The 21,670-nt window shown below is 48.1% G+C and overlaps 1 protein-coding gene across 3 annotated transcripts in view; it reads left to right on the plus strand.

Annotated features, from left to right (window-relative positions):
- The window catches only part of RGS9 (regulator of G protein signaling 9), a 29,090-nt gene extending 12,497 nt beyond the window's left edge, over positions 1-16,593 (plus strand). For 2 of the 3 annotated variants that reach the window (XM_042865184.1, XM_042865186.1), the window contains 10 exons: positions 86-167; positions 785-847; positions 6,553-6,582; positions 7,277-7,338; positions 9,243-9,356; positions 10,238-10,353; positions 10,779-10,866; positions 11,355-11,493; positions 12,095-12,180; positions 13,969-16,593. In XM_042865184.1, the coding sequence (XP_042721118.1) occupies positions 86-167; positions 785-847; positions 6,553-6,582; positions 7,277-7,338; positions 9,243-9,356; positions 10,238-10,353; positions 10,779-10,866; positions 11,355-11,493; positions 12,095-12,180; positions 13,969-14,140 (952 nt within the window). In that variant the 3' untranslated portion in view covers positions 14,141-16,593. Of the gene's footprint in view, positions 1-85; positions 168-784; positions 848-6,552; positions 6,583-7,276; positions 7,339-9,242; positions 9,357-10,237; positions 10,354-10,778; positions 10,867-11,354; positions 11,494-12,094; positions 12,181-13,965 lie in introns of all 3 variants that reach the window. The other variant, XM_042865185.1, reaches the window with a different exon arrangement.
- The last annotated feature ends 5,077 nt before the right edge of the window (positions 16,594-21,670 follow it).

Below are 21,670 nucleotides of genomic sequence, written 5' to 3' on the forward strand. Positions count from 1 at the left end.
GTGTCCACTTTGTCATCCTACTGGTTTTTGAAGAAGAAATCATGATTTCTGCCAGTAGAGTGAAATCCTTTTCTTGGCTTTGCAGGGCAGGAAAGGAGCGGAAGAAGGCGGACAGGTACGCTCTGGATTGCCAGGAGAGAGCCTACTGGCTTGTGAACAGAACTCCTGTAAGTTGCAGATGATAGTGTGTGGCTTTTGTGTCTCAGCAGGGCCCTTCCTTAGAGCCCCTGGGATAAGTCCCTGCCCTGTTGGGGATCAGCTGTGGGCATGAGCCTGGGTGTGCATCCCGTTGCTTCACCACAGGGAACGCTTGAAAAGGGTGAAAAAGGGCCACAGGGTTGAGGAATCAACTGACTCAGTGACAGTCCTGGAGAAGAGGCTTGAAGGGATGTTGTACATACAGAAGACGGAACATCCCACAGCTCTCCCAGCCACAGCCAGACTGGGGTGCAAAAGAAAGCCCTGCATCCACACCACCTTCACTGTGATGGTTTTCAAAGCTGCAGGGGAGGGAGGTTCAGCTGCAGCAGCCATGTGGAGAGTAGTGCATTCCCAGGGAGGGTGTCATGCGTGGCAGTGCCAGGCCAAGCTGTGCTGCTCACAGCCTGAGATGTGCTCCCTGCCCTCCAGTCAAAAGCGTTCATCTCATGCACTGGGTAAGGTCACAGTGGAGAGCAACGAGTGACAGCCCTCAGGCTTTGGGAATTCCCTCATGTGTTAGTATGTCCAACAGACTTTAAAACAAATGAGTGGCAAAGCTTTTGATGTTTCCTGTTCATAACAGCCCGGCATGCTGGATGTCCTAGAGTATGGAATAGACCGTGTAACAGATCCCAATGAAGATAAGGTAAACCAGGTGAGGAAGCATTTCTTCACATCTGTTGAATCTGTCTGGGAGGATCCAGGCAGTGTTGCTGGCACTGTGGTGTTTTTGGAGAATGCAGGCAGAGCAAGTCAGCTCAGCCATGAGAGCCAAGAGGCCAGAAGCTGAAGCTGTCTCATTGTCCACAGGGTGTGGAGCCCTCAAAATAGCTTTGGCAGCTTCTTTTGGCTTTGTCAAAAAAGTACTTTGTCAACTTTCTTGCCACATCCATTAGTGAGAGTGTATAGCTACAGGAGATGCTTTCTCTGCTGGTGAAGCTGAATGAAGCAATCTTCTATCTGCAAATGCTTGTAGCTGCCTTCTTGTTAGTGCTGAATGAGCTCAGTATGAGTTTGAGCAGTAAGAAGAATCAGAGGATAGATCCAGTTTTAAAATACGTAGAACAGAATACCTCCAGAAAGGTAATATGTGGTGAGAGGCGAAGTTGCTGTGATGGACAGAGGCACAAAATGTTCTCTAAGAATGCATATTGTGGTGCTAGACCATAAACAGAACTAATGAACTGAGACTGTGGAGGCTGTAACTGGGTGGGACTGGTTTGGAGTTCACAGTAAGATGAAAGCTGTGGGTGAGGAGCTGAAGCCTGTCTTCTCTTCCATCAGTCCTTTAAAGGGAGCCTGCATTTGTGCTCATTTGAAAGTGAAGGCAAAGTGTGGCTCAGCAATGAAGTGCAAATGTTACTGCCATCACACTCACTGTATTCCCACAACTTCTCATTTTTATAACAGCCTTTAAACATCTCAACGGGCAGAGGCAGGATAATTGCTTTGGCCAACTCTGTTCTGTTACCATAGATACTGAAAATGAGCAAAATGTAGGCTTGGGGTTGTTTTTTTTTTTCATGCCATAACTAGCAGCTGCTGAGAGCAGGAGAGGAGGAAAGAGAAAGGGGGAAAAAAGCAGTAAGCCAACATCTCGCCCACAGTTTTACAGCTGACACGGAAGGAGATTTTCAGTTTGCAAACAGTCTGAAAGCCTGTAGCTCTCTGCCAGCTGTTTGGTAACAGAGAAGTGAGCTGAGGGATCTCAGTTCAGCTCACACCCTGGGCACAGGAGGAACAGACAGTTCCCCATCTCGTAAGGGACTGAGCTAAAGGACACCAACTTCGGGGTGATTCACTGCCTTTCTGCTTCAAACTGATCTCTGAGCTGCCTGTCCTCTCTGTAGCTTGAGCTTGAGAGGAAGAGTTGTTCTCGTTCTTCCTTTTGGTTTTGGAAGAGCAATTGGCAGTACACGAAGCAGCCAAAGGCTGACATACATCCATCGTTGGAATTGCAGCTTTTTTTTTTTTTTCTTCAAGCAGAAAAGCACCTGTGGCTCAACAGCCACAGCTGGAAGGATGGCCCAAGGTCTCTGAATGCAGAGACTGGGCCGTGCTTTGTTGGACATGCCTTACCCCTGCTAAAGGCAGCATGGGTTCTATCTATTGATGTTTTCTGTGAGCCTAGCCCCTCTGGTTCTGACAGAGGTGAAAGAATGGAAGCAGAAAATAAGTGCATGAATCCAGCACCCATTTATTTGATTTGTGACTCTGTTCCCTCTCAGTCTTGTTTGGCAATACTGGCCAATTAGTTTACTTTTATCTTGACAGCTGAGTAATTCAGCTGATAATTCATTTCTGACATCAGAATGAGTTCTTTGAAGCTGATATTGGCACACACATCTCTTTTCAATGGCCTCAGACCCTTTGGTGGGCGGCTCCCTCCCTAATTGATAGATAAACAGGTGCTCAGCCAAACGCTGCACAATTTGAAGGGACTTTTATCACTGACCCGTGGGCATACTGCTACAATGAGTTAGGAGCTATAGTTGGACAGGGAGTAAGGCAGCAGTAGCTGGCCATTGATCAGCTAATTAAGGGCTGCTTTAGCCTTTTGTTACCCAGGTCTCGGGCTCATGATCAAGCATCACTGCTTAGTGAGTTACCAAGCAACTGCAGAGCGCGCTGTCTCCTCTGCAGTTACTGCTTCTGCATCCTTCTGTAAGCAGAAAGCCTTTCTAAATGGTGCTTAGGTGGGCCAGAATCGCCGTGCTAGATCTGGGGACTTCTGAGTGAAATACTCTCTGTTGCATGCAGCAATGAGCTATGTGCAACAGTTCTTGCAGTCTTTTTGTTGTAGGACTTTAATTTTTTTCTTAGGCCTCTGTCCGTTGGCTGCCTGATAAACACACAACTTCCGCTGCAACCCTCACTCTTTTTGAAACAACAGGATCAGAAGCAAATAAACAAGATAGAGGAAACCCAGCTATTTGAAGGAAACCAGACATCTGGACATCTAAAAATCTGATTTCCAGCTGTGGGGGTGGAAACATGAATGCAGCAGAGGTGCATGCTTGGATGTCTTGTGTTAGATGCAGACAGGATTGGCCTCTGGAGTGCATTCTCATGGTGTTTATCTGTATGGTGGATGGAGGGCACTCCCAGCATTCAGGAGAGGCAAACTGCAAGGCGCTTTTGCAGTGACCAGGTCTAAAAATGAACTCTGGATAACCATGGTCTGTGCTCGTTCTTTGCTCCAAGCTCTGGCTGGGCGTACGCACAAAAGCTGTTGCCCAGCTGTTCCTGGCCTCTGTAGATGCTGGATAGTGGCCAGACAGGCAAAAACACAGTCACCATAGTCTCCACAGTGTGGTCAGAAAGACCCACACTGGGAGCAGACGAGGTCTGTCCAGTTGGAAGAAAAGAAAAAAAAAGCAGGAGAAATCCCAGCTTTTGTAGGAGCTCTTGGCTTCAGCCACGTGGATCAGCTCTGGGCTCAGAGCCTGGGCTGGCTCCCAGCTCTGCCTCAATGGTTGCTTTGAGCAAGGGGTGACAAGGCCATACAGGGGTTGAGGTGCTGCTGTTCCTCTCAGGGAGGAGCACGTGTAGCACTCAACCTGAGACAGAATGAGGTTTTATCACTAATTGCCATTTTGATTTGAAGCCTGAAGGGCTGCAGAGCTTATCCACAGTAATTGCAACAAGTCACTCGTTAAGAGCATTGCAAAATTAATCTCATTATAAGAAATGACTCTTTTGTTCCAAATGTTATTTCCAGTCAAATGATGGAGGGTGGATGGGTGCTGTGGTGTGCTTTGGCATTGCTGTCAGTAGCTGGAGATCAGGATGGGGAAACTGGTGCAGACCACTGGCAGTGTTCAAAAGGACACAGAATATTCAGGGTTTCTTGTAGCAGCAGTAAAGCTATAAACACTGGTGATAGGAGAAAGGATGGGATATTTGGGAGGAAGGGAAATGATGTGCAGCTCTGGGGTGAAACAGCTGAGATCCTTCCCAGTTACAGATCTGGAAAGGGCTGAGCACAGCCAGCACCTGTAACCCTCAGCAGGCTGGGCTGATGGATACTATGCTCAGAGCTGGGCTGGTTTGATTCCTCTCCAGTTCAGTGTTGGCCTTCTTGTGCCATAGCCCCCTTTCTGTGCAATCCCTTCCCCTTGTGGTACCCCACCGAAGCCCCCAGGTTTCCCAGGACCTGTGCAGAGAGCTGACCTGCCTGCTTAGGCTGTGACAGGATCCTCAGAATAGGATGCACTTTCAAAATAATTTGTTTGCAGATGTGGCAGATTTTTTAATTTACATACACAACTTCTCTACAGTAAGGACAGTTTAATTTATTTTTTTACTCCATGTAATATTTAACTTACTGAGTTCCTCTTCTCTTTCCCAGCAGCTGTTTGTCTTGTGTGTGTGTGGTGTGCTGCCTGCCTCGCTAAGATCCCTCTAGAAGACTAATACAACTTTACCATGTGAGCTGCCTTCAAGCTGTTATGCCAGCATCCACCTTCTCTTCACCCCAGTGCACTGCACCTGGTCAAGGAACCCACCTGACAAAACAGAAGACGACATCAGAGTCCTTTTAAAATCATCTAGGAATTTTAACCTGTTAATTTTCCTTAAGTAAAAGCCCTGGCCACTCTTCAGTTTCATCAAATGGAACAGTTCAGCTGGCACGCTGTAAACCTAATGGGGCCTGATTTGTATCTCAGGTTCCCTAAGGAGATAGTGAACTGCTATTGTGCAGGAATTAGGTTGCCTGAAACAGAATCAAAGTTTTCTGATGCGGGCATTTCTAGGTCAGTAAATGAAGCTAGATTCTCTGTGCAAGCAGGTGACTTTTTTCTGCCTTCCATTTCTACAATGTATATGGAATAGTATTAACACTGTAAAAAAAAGAAGGGAAGCAGTGATGCCTACGTGAAAGTTTGCCATCAGGGGTATGGCCAAGAGCCAGGGAGGGTGAAAAGCTGATACTCAGTGTTTATCTTCAAATATTCATAAGATGTCCCAGGAACCTTTGCATCAGCAAGGGAAGCTGCACAACCCTGTGGCCAATGATCCTATTGTCTGGCAGCTTTGTACTCCTGCTGCCTTGTCAGCCCTCAACCCCTCACATGCAGTTCCTTGTGTGCAGTCAGCAGGGCATCTCTGCTGGTGCAACTAGTGTTTGCTGTCCTGTTTGTCCCAGCTGAGATTATCCATCATTCAGAGTTGGTCATGGTATTTCCAGCAACAAAAGCTTCCTCCCATTGCAATGCCAACACAGTCAGGATTCCTGTTAGTACTACACCAGCCAGGCTGGGTTTGTGTTAAGATCACTGCTGTACAGATTGGCTGATCTGCTTCTACTTCTGAGATGGTGAGTGTGCCCTCTTAAAAACAACCAGGTTACAACAAGATGTACACATTTTTCTTCCAATTACAGTTTATTCCTTCTGAGTAGGGCTGCTGATCGTGGTTAAAATACAAAATCAGGTCTGTATCAGTGCCTCTCCAAAAACAGCCTGGGAGAGTATCCTGCCTTCCCCAGAACAGGGGCACAGGGGCAGCGCTCTGCAGGTTCTTTGGTGAGAGGAGAGAAGCAGGCTGTGTTGCTTGTGTTGTTTGGCAGCAGATGTTCTATTCCTGATGGCTGACAGACACTGTGCTTCCACAAGGCACTCTGCAGGCCACTGTCTGCTGCAGGGTTAATTAGATAGGATAATTCTGGTCTGCAGATTATCTGTGTGGCTCTTGTTAGCTAGAACAGGAAACACAGAACTGAAAGCTTGCAAAAGCCTTTAAAGGCTTGCTGGGAGCATCTCTGATTTAGCCTGTCTTTCCCTTTTCTTCTTCGAGTTTACTTCACAAAGTAAGTGTGCTTCAAAGAAAGATGTGTGCATAAACACCCTGCAGTTAATTTCTTGCCTTCAATTGCTTGCTCATTTGTGGATGACATGTAACATAGTCTGAGTTACTCAAATCACAAGGTAAGCACCCTTTGCACAGCAGATACATCTTCTGAGGCTTTTAATTGTGGTGTTTATATTTTGCAATGTGTTGGTTCCTGTCTCCTTTACCTAATACTGAATGATCTAATCTGTGTCTCATAAATGAATCTATTTTAGCTCCATTAGAATGCCCCTTTAATTGAAGGCATACAGGCAGGCTGTGATGGAAGAAGCAGTGCTAACAGTAAATACAGCTAATGGAACAATTTACGGTGTGTGGATGCTCTTAGCTTTGATGGTACCCTGATTAGCTGCGCTGCTGTGTTTGATTTTACTCGTAATGAGAATTAATTGGAGAGCACTGCACGACAGCAGCAGTGCAATGATGTTTTCATGTCTCAAAGAGGATGAGTGAAAGCACCCACCCCAATTTCTTTATTTTTGTTTCTTTATTTTGCAGAAAAAAACAATGGATGTTTATAGGAGAGAGGTAACTGGTCATTCCTTGATTTCTACTTGTCCAACGTGTGTGTATTACTTTTATCACTGTTACTTGAGGGATCAGAGCCCCCTTTGCAGGGGATGGTCTGTGTTAAGAATGCTTTGGTTTGGCTGGCAGAGTCTCTGCCCCACAGAGCTTTTGGTCGGTGTGATTTCAGCACATTTCCTCCCGCTGCAGCAGGCAGGCAGCAGCTCTCGTAGTGATGTGAGGAAACACTGAAGGCTTAGCAAGGGCAGACACTGGGGCTAAAATCCAGCAGATCAAAATTAGTGGTGGGGAAATCACAGGAGATGCATCCAATGGCGCCAGTGTAGAGACAGCCAAGGATCAATGATAATTACATGCTAAATCATCCGGAGTATTTCTAGGTGCCAAGAATGGTAGCTACTATGCAGTTCTTTTATAGCATGGAGGCTGTTTTTGCATTACTTTCACGCTAAAAAACGCTTGGCTGGTATTTTCAGCGAGCTCAGTGAAAATGGCCATTTTTCCCTGACAGTTTAGGGATGTTGTGGTTCCTTGGACATCCAATAAAGCGCTGGGAGGAGGAGCTCTTAGTTGTAGGTACTGCAGGTATTACCCCCCTCCTGCCTGGGAGAGGGCATGCTTGCTGTTCAGATGGAGTTGGCCTGGTCTACGTATCTCATTTCTCCTAACCATGGGCATGTCTGATCCCTTTCAGATTATGTACTATCAGCAGGCCATCATGAAATCCAGAGTGAAATCTTCTGTCTCCCTCGGAGGGTAAGTCCCAATTTCCTTCTGTCCACACATTAATTAGTCTTTGGTGCTCATCTGTTAGCGAGATGATGAAGCTGTCTGTTCTTGCAGCTGGTGACTCAGTCTGGGGAATGGCTACGGTGGCCACATGGCCTGTTTGTACGTTGGTGGCTGGGCTGTGTGCTCCTGTGCTAGAAGGCACAAAGCAGAGGAGGTGGCAGAGTCCTCATCTTCAGGGAAAGTAAGCAGCTAAGGGGGGCTTTGCTATAAACATCTGCAGAGCAGTGTCAGCCTCTCAGTCAAGATTCCCTTTGAAATCAAGAGATATTCAGGCTGGGCAGTGGCTGTTGGATCAGCACGGCTCTGCAGTTTGGAAGAGTTTCTCACCTGAAGTCCTGTGTTGGCAGCTCCCACGCCACCAGTCCACATTGCATACGTGTTATTGCCATCCAGCAGCTCCTCTCAAATCCAAGATAAACGTGGAGCTTGGGCCTGTTCCCTCATAGAAAGACAGTCATGGATGAATGAAATAGGCTGGGAGATCTAGGAAGTTGTACCACAACTTGCGAACCACAGCTTGTAAGGCACAAGCAGTTTTGCTCCTTTGTCTGTCACATACACCCAGGTCACGTAAAACTCTCCTTGCCTCAATTGTGAACTGTGAGGTGGAGCTGGGGACACCTGTCTATCTTCCAGGAATTTGGGGTACTTAAAATAAAGTTACACATTGGTACTAGTCATATAAAGGAGTATGGCCAATATTTGGAGCAAAAAACACTTTGGAAAGTTGGATTTCCATCTTCAGCTGTGGGATTGGCTCCAAATCAAATTATTGTTGACAAGGATAAGATCAGTAACTTGATAGTATGCATGCAGCAGAGCACCACATTGATTTAGGAGGAGCTGCAAAGCATTAATCATTAAAAGAACAGAACGATGTTACCTGAGTTGACAGGTTTAGATTTGCAGCTTAATTAGAATGTATGGAGTGGAGAGAATTATGTAGGTGCTGAATGCCTTGGCATTTCCAGTGAAAAGATAGGATCAAGCACTTCTGTGCCAAACCTGTGCTATACTTCGTGCAGAAGCATTGTATAATCACAGGATCTATGCCAGGGTGCCTGTTAGCAACAGGCCCTTGGACAGTGCACTCCCTGCTTTGAGCACATAAAAGCAGTTGTGCCCGGAGGGAATTTTAAACACAGAAACCAGATAATTTTTTTCAAGAATGAAAAAGGGAGGAGAGAATTAAAATTCCAGGACATTAGTGAAATGGGTTGTAATTACAAGTCTCACCAACTCAGAAGTTAGAAGGGTTTGTCTGGTTCCTGCTAGGATAGGGAGATTTTTGCATTGTGCTGAGCCCTCACTCTCATGTATGGGAATGGGCTTTATAGCATGTCAGTGGAGAGAGAAGTCAGGAGGTGCCTTGAGCACTGCCTTACCTCTTCCAGAGCTTGCTAACATCTCTTGCACCTTGTGGGGAAGCTGCAGAGGATCCAATCTGAGCAAACGCAGTGCTTGCTTTCCTTTTCTCTGCAATGTGTGGCACAAAACAGCATGGGGGCAGGTATTTCTCTATCTGACCTATTGGCTGCAGGAGACAGCTGTCTTTTGGGGGCTTAGTCCCACTTCCTTGAAGTGAAGAGGCGAAAGGAGGTGATGAAGGAGCCTTGGATTTCCCAGAAGTTGACCTGACGAAACCAGTGCTTTGAATGATGCTTGGGAGATTTCTGTTTGTGAAGCACAAAAGATTAACTGTGCTACTGAATCAGTTTTTGTAGTTAGGCAGGGGCCACATTCCAGATCTCCATGGTAAGGCAGCTGCTCTGAGTGTACCCACAGTCTGCACATTCGTTTGGTTGTAATGGGACTGATTGCAATTCTGTTGCAAGTTATGATTTTGATTTTGTTGAATTTACTTGCAGGCTTGTGAAGTACTCTGAGCAGTTTCTCTCCAATGATCCTATCCTGTCTGGATGTCTCCCTAGCAACCCCTGGATAACAGATGACCCTGATTTCTGGGATCTCAATGCAAAGCTGTACGTAGCTTTTTTGCCAGCTTGTGGTTTACAGTGACCTTTATGCTGATAGAAATCAGAAAGGGGAACTGCTGATCTCATCACGATATCCAGTCTGTGATCATGAGCAGGGCAACAATTCCCCTTCTGGCATGGCTGAAGTGGGGAATATCCATGCTGAACCTTCCTTAACATGGTGGAAATTCCTAAAATGTTGGGAGTACGCACCTAGAAGCTGCTCAATTGTCCAAATCCTCTCTTGAATTACCTCAGTTTTCCTAGCAAAAGAGTAGAATATGACAAGTTATGCTCAGGTGTAGCACTTGATTTAGGATTAACCTTGCTAATATAGCTCCTGAGAATGGTGTAGCAATTTGGCGTTCACCTGCTTGGCTTCTTAGTAGGGAGTTTGCACTGAGGACATGTACTGATGGTCCATCCCTTCTCTGAGGTCTCCCTTGGTTCCTATTCAGATAGCATTTGCTAATTATGTATTAGCAACTCTGGGATTGAAGCATACAGCATATTAGTGGTTCTCATTTGAGACCAGCAATCCTGTTACAGTGATAATACCCCATTAAGGCAGCCCCAGAAGATACCTTCACAGAATGGAAGCTTTGAGCAGCGATATCCTCCTCCAGGATGGGACTGAGTCAGACCTCCAGCAAAGCTGGGCCAGTGCTGTGAGAGCAGAACAAGTCCAAGACAAATCCTCATCCCATTGTGTACCAAGTTGTTTAATTACCGCTTCCTTAGCGGGCTGACTTGAGGAGCTCATTACAGCATTCTGGAAAACAGAAAGCACCGAGTCTCCTGACATTCCAACATTTTGGTTTTCATTAATCTGCCATTTAGATGGGCCTCATGAAACTGGCAGTACTGTTTGTATTCAACCTTTGCAGGGTGGAAATCCCCACCAGGATGCGTGTGGAGCGATGGGCTTTTAATTTCAGCGAGCTGATACGGGACCCAAAAGGTCGGCAGAACTTCCAGCTCTTCCTGAAGAAGGAGTTCAGCGGTGCGTTCCTTGTCTCTCTTTCCTTGGGGCGCACAGCTGAGCCTGGGCACCAGGAGAGATCCGAGCCTTTGCAACGCCGTGCGCTGTCACGGTGATGAAGCCATGAAGCGGAGCCGCTGTGCAGCCAGTGCGTGCAGCGCCACCTAGTGGCACGGGGCGCACAGTGCAGCTGCGCAGGCCGCTCGTGTGAGGGCACTGCTGCCACGGGCTGAATTCACGTGCTCCTGCGGGTCTGTCACTGGGCAGGGGGGCAGTGGGAAGCTGCGTCCTCCTTCAGCCTGCAGGAGATTTTTAGGGTGGCTGTAAGAATTAGAGAGATTCTGAATTGGGACGGTGTTGTATGGAATCAAACAAATTCAGTTTAGGAGTTCATAAATGGGATTTCCTTGGTCTCGCTCTGTACTCAACGAATCCTTCTTGTGCAGGAGAGAACCTGAGTTTCTGGGAAGCCTGTGAGGATCTCAAATATGGAGACCAGTCCAAGGTCAAAGAAAAAGCAGAAGAGATTTACAAGTGAGTGTGATGATCTTACGTTCTTACACTCTCCACGTGAGTCTCGTATCCTCCCTGACACGTTGCCATTCCCCTTGTGATTTATTCCTACAGGCTTTGCCCGTGTAGGAATGGAGATTGTGAAGGTGAAAGCTTAAAAATTGTTGCATGGCTGCTTTTCCCCTCTGCTCTCCAGTATAATGTTTAAGAGAAATCTTAGCTTGTAGTTTAAATACCAGAATAGCAAATGTCTTGGGGTTGCCACAAGGTGAGTGGAGAGACCCTTTGTGCTTCCAGAGGCCTAAAATTTGCTTTATATTGTGTGTTACATTGCAAGAGGAAGTGACTGAATGTCACAGCTCACTTTGCTGGAGAGAAGATTAATTGCTCGAGATCATTTACAGCAAATTGTAGTGGGAAGTTGAAGGGACTTTTCCTTTCGTCCACAGACAGAGGAATCTGGGGGAATTCACTTGTTAATGACGCTGTTGATCCACCTCTCCTCGTAGGCTGTTCCTCGCTCCAGGAGCTAGGCGCTGGATTAACATCGATGGCACAACAATGGGCATCACGGTGAAAGGCCTCAAGCACCCTCATCGCTATGTTTTAGATGCTGCTCAGACCCACATTTACATGCTGATGAAAAAGGTTCGTTATTTGTTTCCAAGCCTCAGGGGGATTCCAGGTCTCGGGGCCTTTCCATGTCTTTGACTGTTACCAGCTGTCGCTGTCGAGTGGCCTCTGTTTGAAAATCCCTCAGATTTGCTGATTTAAGCAAGCACTGGGTCAGCTCTTTGTATTTTGCTGCTGCTTTTTCCCCCAAGGTGGCTGAAGTTAGGTGTCTGCTATGAGTCTTGCTTTCTAAATATTCCCTTGGTCAAACTGCACTCAGCAAGGAGGAGTGCTGTTGGCCAAATCAGCAGCTAATGCAAATGGACAATGAAAGAAAAAGTTGATTATAAGCCAGCTGCTGAAATGTTTGGCTTCTGAAACATACATTCTTCACCCTGCAATGACTGTGGGACCCCTGGATTGTACCTGGGAAGCTTTACTAGGAGATGAAAATTCTTGGGAATTTTACAAGATGAAAGGGTATTGGTTTAAGTACCACATTTGCCTGAAAATGCAAAGTCACTTGGGCTGCTGGGTGAGGTACCCAGTTCCCAGCCTCCTTGGCTCCCGAGCAGATATATTTGGCGGTGATTTTAATAAGCTCATAACTACCAGCTTCCCTTTTTTCTCCTAGTAGGACTCCTATGGCCGCTATTTGAAGTCTCCAGTATACAAGGAAATGCTGGCCAAGGCTGTTGTGCCACAAGAAACTGTCAAAAAAAGGCAAGTGAAACTAAACACAGTTGTGGGCTTTGCTTTTCTTGTAGCAAGGGTTGAAAAAGCCTGAGTTACAGCAAAATTACTATAATTTAGATATTTGCTTAATTAAATACATTTTTTCACTGAGAAGATGCCCTTCTTTGAGATTCATTATGCTGTTTATTTGTGAGCCCTTTGGAAATGCCTCATGTGCAATCAGAATCTGCTTGATGATAACTCAGCTGCCTTGCCTGTTGGGTCTTTTCAGAAATGCTGTGATTGTTGCATTAATCATGGCATTTCTCTTGGAAGGAGAGAGCACTGTGTACTGGGCATGAGAACTCTCAGCCATGAAACACTGGCTGCCAGAGGAGATGCAGAGCTGCTGCAGGATCCTCCATGGATTCTGCTCTGCTCTGCCTGAACAAAGTTAGTTGCACCCTGCACAGTGAAGGTGAAAGGCATCTTACCTGTGGGTGATACAAGGTAGGCAGCCTGAGAAGGGGAAGGCTTGAAATGGCTTTTTTCTGACCAAGGTGGGAGTTGCACAGCAAATGCAGGCAATCTGAACTGCAGTAGCTTCTTAAAACAAAATGTGCACTGTCAAAGCCGGACCGGGTGATGTGCTTTTCTCTCTGTTCCTCTTCCACTCGTCAGCCTCGCAAACAAAAAGAGGAATAATGGACTTTCACACTATTGTTTCTTCTAACGCCCAAGTCAGTGGAAAGGAAAAAAAAACAACAAAACACCAAACCAACAAACCCTCGTGTTTGGGGCTGGGTTAGTTTTTCCCTGAGCCACACAAAGTCCCTGGCAGATGCTGGATTACCCCTGGTGGTTACCATCATATCTTTCAGCACCTGTTCTGGATACACAACACACAGACAGCATCCTGTATAAACCAGAGAGCTGCTACCCCAGAAGTGGTTTAACGTTTGTTTTCACTGCTGCTGGTCACGATTCTGCTGAAACAGACAGCAGGTGCCCTTTTGGGAACCACCTATACTGGTGTCAGTTTGATGGCCGTTGTTTGGATTCATGCTGAAAGTTAGTTATCACAGAATCACAGAACTGTAGGGGTTGGAAGGGACCTCTAGAAATCAAATCCAACCTCCTTGCTTAAGCAGTATGGAACTTCTTGTGCTCCAGTTTCTGCCTGTTGCCCTTTCTGTCGCCGTGTGCCACCATTGACTGGACGCCCTCACTTCAGATATTTATAAACAGCTTTCAGATCACCTCTCAGCCTTTCCTTCTCCAGACTGCAGAGTCAGAAGTCTCTCAGCTTTTCCTTGTACAGAATATGCTCCAGGCCCTTTCAGATGCTTAAAACAAGAAGAGTAATGTTCTAGACATCTTCTGGCTTTGGTTTCTCTCATTAAGACCAGGAACAAATCTGCCTTTACTCTTTTAGTAGTTCTGCTGCTATATGACAGAATCACCAAGCCCTGCTTTAAACCACTTAGTCTGTGTTTGCACTTCCTGTATGCTTCTTTATCTACACTGCCCTCCTCATTAAATGATCTCATGGAATATTCACTGGCTTCTCTTTGGGAGAGATTTTAAGAGACAAAAGTGCTTAAGAGGAAAGTCGGCCAAAATACTAAGGTGCACCTCTGTATTGAATGTATGAGGTGCCTTTCTTTTGCCTGGTCAGGTAGCAGCAGGCACTGTGACAAGTGCCTTTCTCCCCATGCATAGCCTCAGAGCCCAAGGGAGGTTTTCTGATTGGTGACTCTGCTCTATCTGGGGTCATCCAGCTATGCAGAGTTTCTACCTCTCAGTAACATTCTGTTTCTTTCTCCTTCTGCCCAGTTCCAATTTCCCATTTGGACGCCGTCATCTCCGCTCCAGCCCCAGCCCCATCATCCTGAGGCAGCAGGAAGAAGAAGCCAAAGCCAAAGAAGCTGCTGCCACCGTGGACATCACACAGGTCATGAGCAAGCTGGATCGGAGGAGCCAGCTCAAGCAGGAACCTCCTAAGTAGGCTCTGAGCCCTGCAGGGCACAGCACAGGGAAAATACAAGCTGAGGACAGTGTTGAGCTTCGTTTCCCTTTCCTGAAGGTGTCAGTGCTGCTTTAGGTTTCCCAGGCCAGCTCTGCCAGCAGCCTGCTTCCTGCATGTTGCCATGGCTTCTGCAGCAGCAGATGTCACTTCCCAGGCACATGAGGCATGGGGATGCTCCTGGAGCCAGGCTGCTGGCTGTGCTGGATTCACAGCATGAGGCCAGAAATCCCTCTGTGCACACCATGATGGGGGATGCTTCTGGCTGCCCCAAGCCCCAGGAGTCTGGGCAGCCTGTGTGCCTCTCCCTGTCTTCTGCTCCTCCAGCAGCTGGGATGGCACAAGGTAGAGTGAAGCTGTGCTGTTTCAGTCCTTTGGTTTCATACTGGCCTTCTTTGGAGCAGCAGTTGAGGACTCTCCAGGGAGCAGAGCAAGGCACCCTACCTCAGAATGTGTCCATGCTGATGTCCATCCTCTGAGCAGGATGTGCACCCTCCTGTGGTGTGCGTCCACTGAGAGCAGTGGTCACATAAATTCTCCATCTGCTCTAAGGCACTTCAAGTATCCTGCACCTCCAAATCAGTGCAGAGGGCCTGCAGGCAGAAGAGCAGGATAGGCTTCTTGTGAGAACAGTGCAAGGAGCGTTTCTGAAGGTTTGGGTGTCCCTTTGAATTTTAATGACAATCCCAAGTCCCCCTGGTACACTGGAGATGAGTGGAAAGCTCTGCTCTCTCTCTGTTACCCTGCACTCAGTGAGCCAGGTGTGCAGGCTTAGAGCTGTCTCTCACAGGAGCTTGCAGGAGTGCTTGAGAGATGCTGCCATATCTTTGTGTCTCTTTTATCAAGTCCTTTCTGCCTCTTGTCTTGTCTTTTTCCTGCTATTCTATTTTCTGTAAAATAAAAAATAAAAAAATAACAGGAGGTAGTTCCAGTTGTCACTGGTTTGTAGCCCAGAGGCAAAGAAGAGCCAGGGCAGAGGTGTTAAGAGCTGATTTCAAGTTTAAGAGGTGATTTTTGTTCTTTGTTTTTTTTTTTCCAATTTCTACTGTCTCTTTTGCTCCTTCAAATAGGAAATCTAACCAACTATGTTAGCACTAAAGAGCTTGGGGAGATTCCAGACTTTTCTGGGAAACCCCAGGCTGTTTGGGTTAGGCTGATGACTATCAGAACTGGGAAGATTCCTGCAAAGCTCAGTAAAGGCAGTGGGGTGGGGGTGGGGAGGCAGAAAATCTTGTTTGTTAGAAGCTAGGGGAAGCAGAGGAACTGCATGGGAAGAGCTAAGTACAGGAAACTTCTTAACTCCTCTTGCTATCCTGAATCCATTTTTACAACTGGAATGAAATTGCAGAAAACCAAAAGTAGAGAAACGTGGGTGTGAGGGGGGACTCAGGTGCATATGGACCAGCTGCTCACTGAGAGGGGGACAGCCAGGCCTTAGGCCCAGGCAGCTTTGAACAGAATTCTTGCTTCCCGTGTGCATCAGGTGCAGAATCAGGGCTACATGTTCTGATGTGGTGTCCTTGCAGAACCAGCTTCCTTTGTTTTGCAGCTGAGCTATGGGAGATCTTCATGACCTTGTTAACCTAATGGGGATATAATGTTTTTAGAGGAATTGAAATCAAGTTGCATGAGTCTTTTGCTCTGATGTCAAGGCCTGCTTGCTAAATCTCTGTTCAAGTTCCCAAAGGAATCAATGGTAAATTTTGCAGTACCATAAAGGGGGAGCAGACTCAGATGTAAATGCTTAAAACCACAAGGCTTGTTCACACGAGGTACTGAGCACCATCAGCTTACCTTGACAGGAGAGCACTGAAGAGCTTGGCAGGGTTGGTTTGAAGCTGTTAGGGTGTGATGAGCTCTACGCTCTTCAGAGCTTGTGTAACATGGAGCACTGAACGTGTTGGGATTGCCAGTAGTAGTAGCATATAGAAGATCAAGTCAGGATATAAATAATAAATAACAAATCTGTGTGTTCCAGTCAGTCCCTCTGATTCTACTTCTGTTTTGTTTGTAGCTGTGCTTTTTATGTTACCTCTCTCCGTTCCTTTCTCTGATTTTATTTTTTTAACATCTCAGCTTTACCTTGCTGTCCCACTGGCAAGAGTTAATGCTGCTGCTGGCTTAATGCTGCTCTGGAGTCCCCATGCTTGTGAAACTCCAGTCCCACACTTGCAGGTAGAAGCTGGCTCTGTTCTGCTTCTAGGTTGAGTAAGCTGGCGTGACGCAGTGTGCCATTCCTTGGTCCCTTGCTGCTCAGTCCCTAAAGAGGAAGGTTGCATGGTATAAAGTGTGACTGTGGTACAAACTGAACTTCGCTTTATGTCAGCCAAGAAATTGTTTCCATTGGAAATCAGAGCAGTAGGCTGTTTGTTTCTTGCCCGTCGCTTTCATGCATTCATTTATCTAATAAAAATAAATGTAGAAAATGAAAAAAAACCAACCAAACAAAAACTGTTCATCCTTCTCTGTCTCAGTGTGTTCATCCTTCATCCTTCACTGCCATCTCTTTGCCATGTGTTTTCTGTATGTACTCCTGCTCTCAGTACTTCTGTCTGAAGCCTTGAGCTGCATTTCATCCTGCTGGCAGCGAGGCCCTGGTAGCTGGGTGAGGGACCCTGGTTTGCAGCATGTGCTCTGTGGATTAATCTCTCCTATTCATCCTGAGGGCTTTGGTAACTGAGCCTGAGCCATTGCAGCATCAGCTGGAGATATGGGGCTTCAGTCTGAGATGTAACACCGTCTGCTGTTACATCAGTGACAGGGGCTTGAGCTCGCTGCCCTATTTGCTGGGCACCCAGCAGCTCGTGCCGTTGTGCCGTTCATAGCCACGTGCTCAGGATGGCAGGCACTGTGTGGACAAACTGATGTCTCCTACAGCAGCGTCAGCGTGGTGCAGCAGCCCCACTGAGGCCTGCAGTAACGAGCCTGGTGCATTCCATGTGCAAACGGCTCCTCCATCCGCAAGAACCAACTCTGCTCTCCTGCAGGAGCTGTGGGACCAGCAGGCAGTGATGAGGCCCCATCCTCACACCTGGGGACACAACCAGCCCTGACCAAACCTCTCCTTTTCCTCCCCACAGCCGCACCTTGCCTCCCCAGCCCCTCATCCGGCCCATCATTGGCCCCAGCAGGCAGCCCCACAGCACTGCCCCACAGCACTGCCTGCCCCCCACCATCAGCACGGCGCTGGAGAGCAGCGAGCTGCAGCAGGAGCCCAGCAGGGCCGGGCACAGCCGTGTTCTCTCAGCTGCAGGGAAGGCGAGAGCCATGGCGCCCAGCAGGCCTCACATGGCTGCATTCTCCTTCGGCCGCTTGCTGAAGAGGGGCTGCCTCAACACAGCCATCTCGGCCGCGCTGTTGCCAAGATGCCCAGTGTCCCATGGGAAGCTGCAGCCACTGGGCGGGAAGGAGCAGCAGCTGCCTCGGAGCAGCATGGCGGTCAGCAGGTAGGAGCCGTGGCTGAGATGGCGGCCGCCCAGCGCTCTGCTGAAGGCAGCTCTCGGCGTTGCTCCTCATGCTTGCTGCCTGTGTGCAGTGTTTCCTCCGATGGCCGGGAGGTGCTGGCGGTTCTGCTGCACTCGTGTCTCCTGGCGATGGTGTAAAGCTCACAGGTCTTCCAATCCCTGAGTTTTGAAGGCCACTTGTGTGTTTGTGTCAGTGCTGGTTCTCGAGCTCTGCTTCAGGAGCAGTTTAATGATCCAAAAGTCGGAGGAGACCCAAAAGTAGCGAGGAAACAGAAATCCTGAGAGAGAACCTGGAAAAGTTTGTTGTTTGGAGTGGGACGCTGTGAAAATGGGGATTTTGGGGCAATCTGTCACTGCTGTGACCCATTGCTGCCCTCGTCCCATGGTAAATTAACGTGCTCTCAACCTCCACATTAATGTATGTGCATTTTATAACCAGCCGTGCTGCAGGCAGAGAGGATGAGTCCATACTGTAAAGTCACAACCTGAGGGCTCTTTATCTGCCAGGCTGTGCTGCACAGCAGTTCTGTTTCTGAGGAATCAGACTGCACCTTTTCTGCAGTTTTCTTCATCTTCCATTGATGTGGGCTTGTGCCCAGGGGTTTTGCTTTGGGGTTTGGGGGTTGGACAGTAGGAAACTCAAAGCCAGACTCCGTGCTGCGTGCTCACTGCCTCAGAGAGCACATCAGAAAATGCCTTGTGCGTGATGAGTCTTCATTTCACAACACAGCTTCTTCCAAATGGAAATGGACATTCCCCTGGAGAGCCGAATCTGCCCCATGGACTCTGAAGGAGAGGATGGGCAGCAGCAGGACCCATAAGGAATCTGCAAAGGAGGTCATCTGCCCATGGGAGAGCCCCACGGAACAGCAGGGCTGGGTAACCAGCAGCCAACTGAAGCAGATGGGATATTGCCTGTTCACAAATGCTGCTCACCGAGATGATGAGCTCAGCCACGTGTGGTTCAGTACCTGAGCCGTGCTGCTGAAGAAGTGCATTAGAGCTGACCTTCAGCATCAAGGAAGCTCAAACTACCACAGCTGTGAATAATGGGCCCTGATACATCCATGTGTTGGTAATTCAAGAATTCGAAGCATTTCTGGATTTCTTCCTTCCTATCTTTGGCATGTTCAGGTCCCTCCATTACAAACTTCTTGATAAATGAACCTCCTTTCTTGCCTTATAGCAGATGGAGAATTTATGCCCGTATATCCTAGAAAACGGTCTTATCTGAATTACTTTCTTGGCCATGAGGTGTCAGCACTCTGTACACAGCACAGCTGGAGCAGAGCTTGCAGGCATTTTTCAGAGCGGGACTAAGACTTCAAGCACCAAGTTCATTAAGAGCCAGCTAATAGTTGGGACAAAAAGAAAACAACGCTAAACCTTTCCAGGGAAGCCGTAGAATGGTATCATTTCTTAATCAAAACCAAAAAGAATCCCAAAGAGCAAACAAGGGCAGCAAACGCTCCCGAGCACTTCTCTATGAACTCCACTTTACCTTCTGTGACTTCTCAGTGCCAGGATGGGTCCTGAAATCACAAAGAGGACAGAACTCCTGCAGCACCTGAGGAGGGCAGCAGCAAGTCTGCGTTGGCATTTTGAGCCTCTCCAAGCTCAGACTGAGGCATTGCCACCATTTAAATCTGTGTTGTTCTCAGGAGCGTTAGAACACTGCTTTCTATACCTTATGCCAGTGTTCCAAGACGTATTTCAAGATGCTTCTTTGTGGAGGGGTTTCCCAGATGTGTGTGGTGTGGGCCATTACTCTGTGAATTGCCACGTGGCCTTTGACTTTCAGTGCTGCTATTTCATACTTCTGATTGTAAATGGAGCTTTACCTATGTGGCTGACGTTGTCCATCATGCAGACTTCTGCTGTAGGATGTAAAGTCTCTCTTCCATCATGCTCAGTGGTCCCCACCCCATGACAGGAGGTAAAGCTGCTGATCAGTACATTGTATGGGGCTGACTTTGCAGAGCTTAGATTCGTGGAACCATAGAATGGAATCATAGAATCGTTCAGGTTGGAAAAGACCGCCAAGATCTCCAAGTCCAACCTCAACCCATCCCACTGGGACCACTGACCTCGTCCCTCAGTGCCACATCTCCATGGCTCTGAAACACCTCCGGGGAACAGGGATTCCCCCACCTCCCTGGGCACCAGTCTGTGTGCAGAAAGCACAGCCTGTTTGAGTGATGTGCCAGGCTGTGAGCACCATCCTACATTTGGATGCTCCAAAATCTATAGCATCGTTCTCATATTCAGAGTTCTCCCAGTCTCAGGGCAGCTGGGGAAAAACAACAGACTGTGACATCTCCATTGCCACAGAATCTCCCAGAGGAGCAGAACCCTGCAGTACCCAAAGCAGAGGTTCAGCAGAAGGCTGCTGCCTGCACTGTCCCTGTTTGTGCTGCGCAGTCTCTAGAGGTGACCACCCATCCCCAGTGCGAGTAAAATGTGATGTCTTCTGTGGCTGTTTTTGTTAAAAGTGTTTCTCAGCTGCTCCTGAGTTCTGACTCGTATATATTTTTCCCCTGCATGGTTGATCTCAGGTGATCTGCACTACTTTCCTTCCTAATGGACCCCAGGCACCCACTGCCTGTGGGTTGGAAACCAGAGCTCCAGAAGCTCCATGTCCCCACTGCCATTCAGTGCTCACACGGTGACATCTGAGGTTCACAGCCCCGTTGGAGGCTGGGCACGTTGGACTCAGAGCGCTTTCAGCTCCAGCAGTTCAGATCCCCTCGCTGTGCAGCCCACTTAAAGCCGCCTGGAGTCACCTGGAAGAATTAGCTCAGTGCAGCAACTTACACATCCAGAGTATTCCGGTAATGCGAGGGATGTGTAAGGTTAATGACTGGAAAAAGGGATCGCTCCCTGTGGGCAGTTTCTCAGAAAACTCCCTGCTGTTTGGCTGAGAGAAGAAAGGAGTCTGCAGCGGCGGCGAGGATCCCAGTGCCCTGCTCACTGCCTGCTGTACAGGGGGCACACGGCACAGCGCTGGGGGAGCTCTGTGTCTGAGCTGCCGTGCTGCCATCGGGCTCCAGGTATGGTTTGAATGCATGGGGAAGGGTGAAGGACGGCGCTTAATGAATGCTCTGCTCCCAGGTGGAGGTTCTGTGCCGTGTGCCAGTTCCAGCTCCTCCAGCCTCCTTTGTTCAGCCTGCCCCACAGGCACTGGGGTTTGTTGCGATCATGTTTGTACTTTCCTTTGTCCTCTCTTGGCTACAAGGGACGATTCTGGGGTTCCCCACATCCCGGGCTGCATCCCAGAAACCTCAGGGGGACTCTGTTGGGATGGGATGGGAGCAGCAGGCAGTGCTGGCAGCTCTGCCACTTGCAGGGCTGCTCCTCAATGGGCACACAGCGCTGGTGTGACCCGAAGGCTGGAGTGTGGGACGTGGCATCCCCATGGAGCTGAGCCCCTGTTAAAATGCCCAAATTAAAAACTGTTCTCCAGGTGATGGATGTCTCTCAAATCTTCCCCCAAACCTAACATTTCCCTCTCTTCTTCCCAGCTGGGGACACAAACACCAAAAGCATCAAGCACCTCTTTTATTTTTTTCCCTCAAGTCTCTGACTCTGCGTTGCTCAAACCTCATTAATTTAAAAATGGAACAAAGAATGCTCAGCATCCCACAGGATCAGGCCTCGGGAGCAGGAAGCACCGGTTGGCTCAGGAGAAAACTGGTTCCCATGGGATTCGTGGGGAGGTTTTGGCAGGCTGTGCAGTGGGATGGCTCTGTAAGCAGGCTTGTCCTGCCCAAAATGCTGCTGTGGGGAACAGCTGGCCCAGAGCATCACTGCATCCCCTGCTGAGATGGGAACCTAGCAGTGTAACAGTTCTGTGGCTGGAAGTCACCTCTGCAGCATGGCATCCAGCTCAGGCCCTGGAATAGGATCAGTTCAGGGCATCCTCACCCCTACCTCTGAATGTCTGAGTATCTGAATGCTGATAAATACATTATTAGTCAGCTTTTTTGGGGGAGCTTCAGGGATGCAAGAGGAAATCCAGGCAGTGGGGGAGTTTTCCCCTTGCCTCCAG

This window comes from Lagopus leucura, unplaced genomic scaffold, assembly GCF_019238085.1.
Source record: "Lagopus leucura isolate 7727_CA_CO unplaced genomic scaffold, USGS_WTPT01 Super-Scaffold_797, whole genome shotgun sequence".
NCBI classification, from domain to species: domain Eukaryota; kingdom Metazoa; phylum Chordata; class Aves; order Galliformes; family Phasianidae; genus Lagopus; species Lagopus leucura.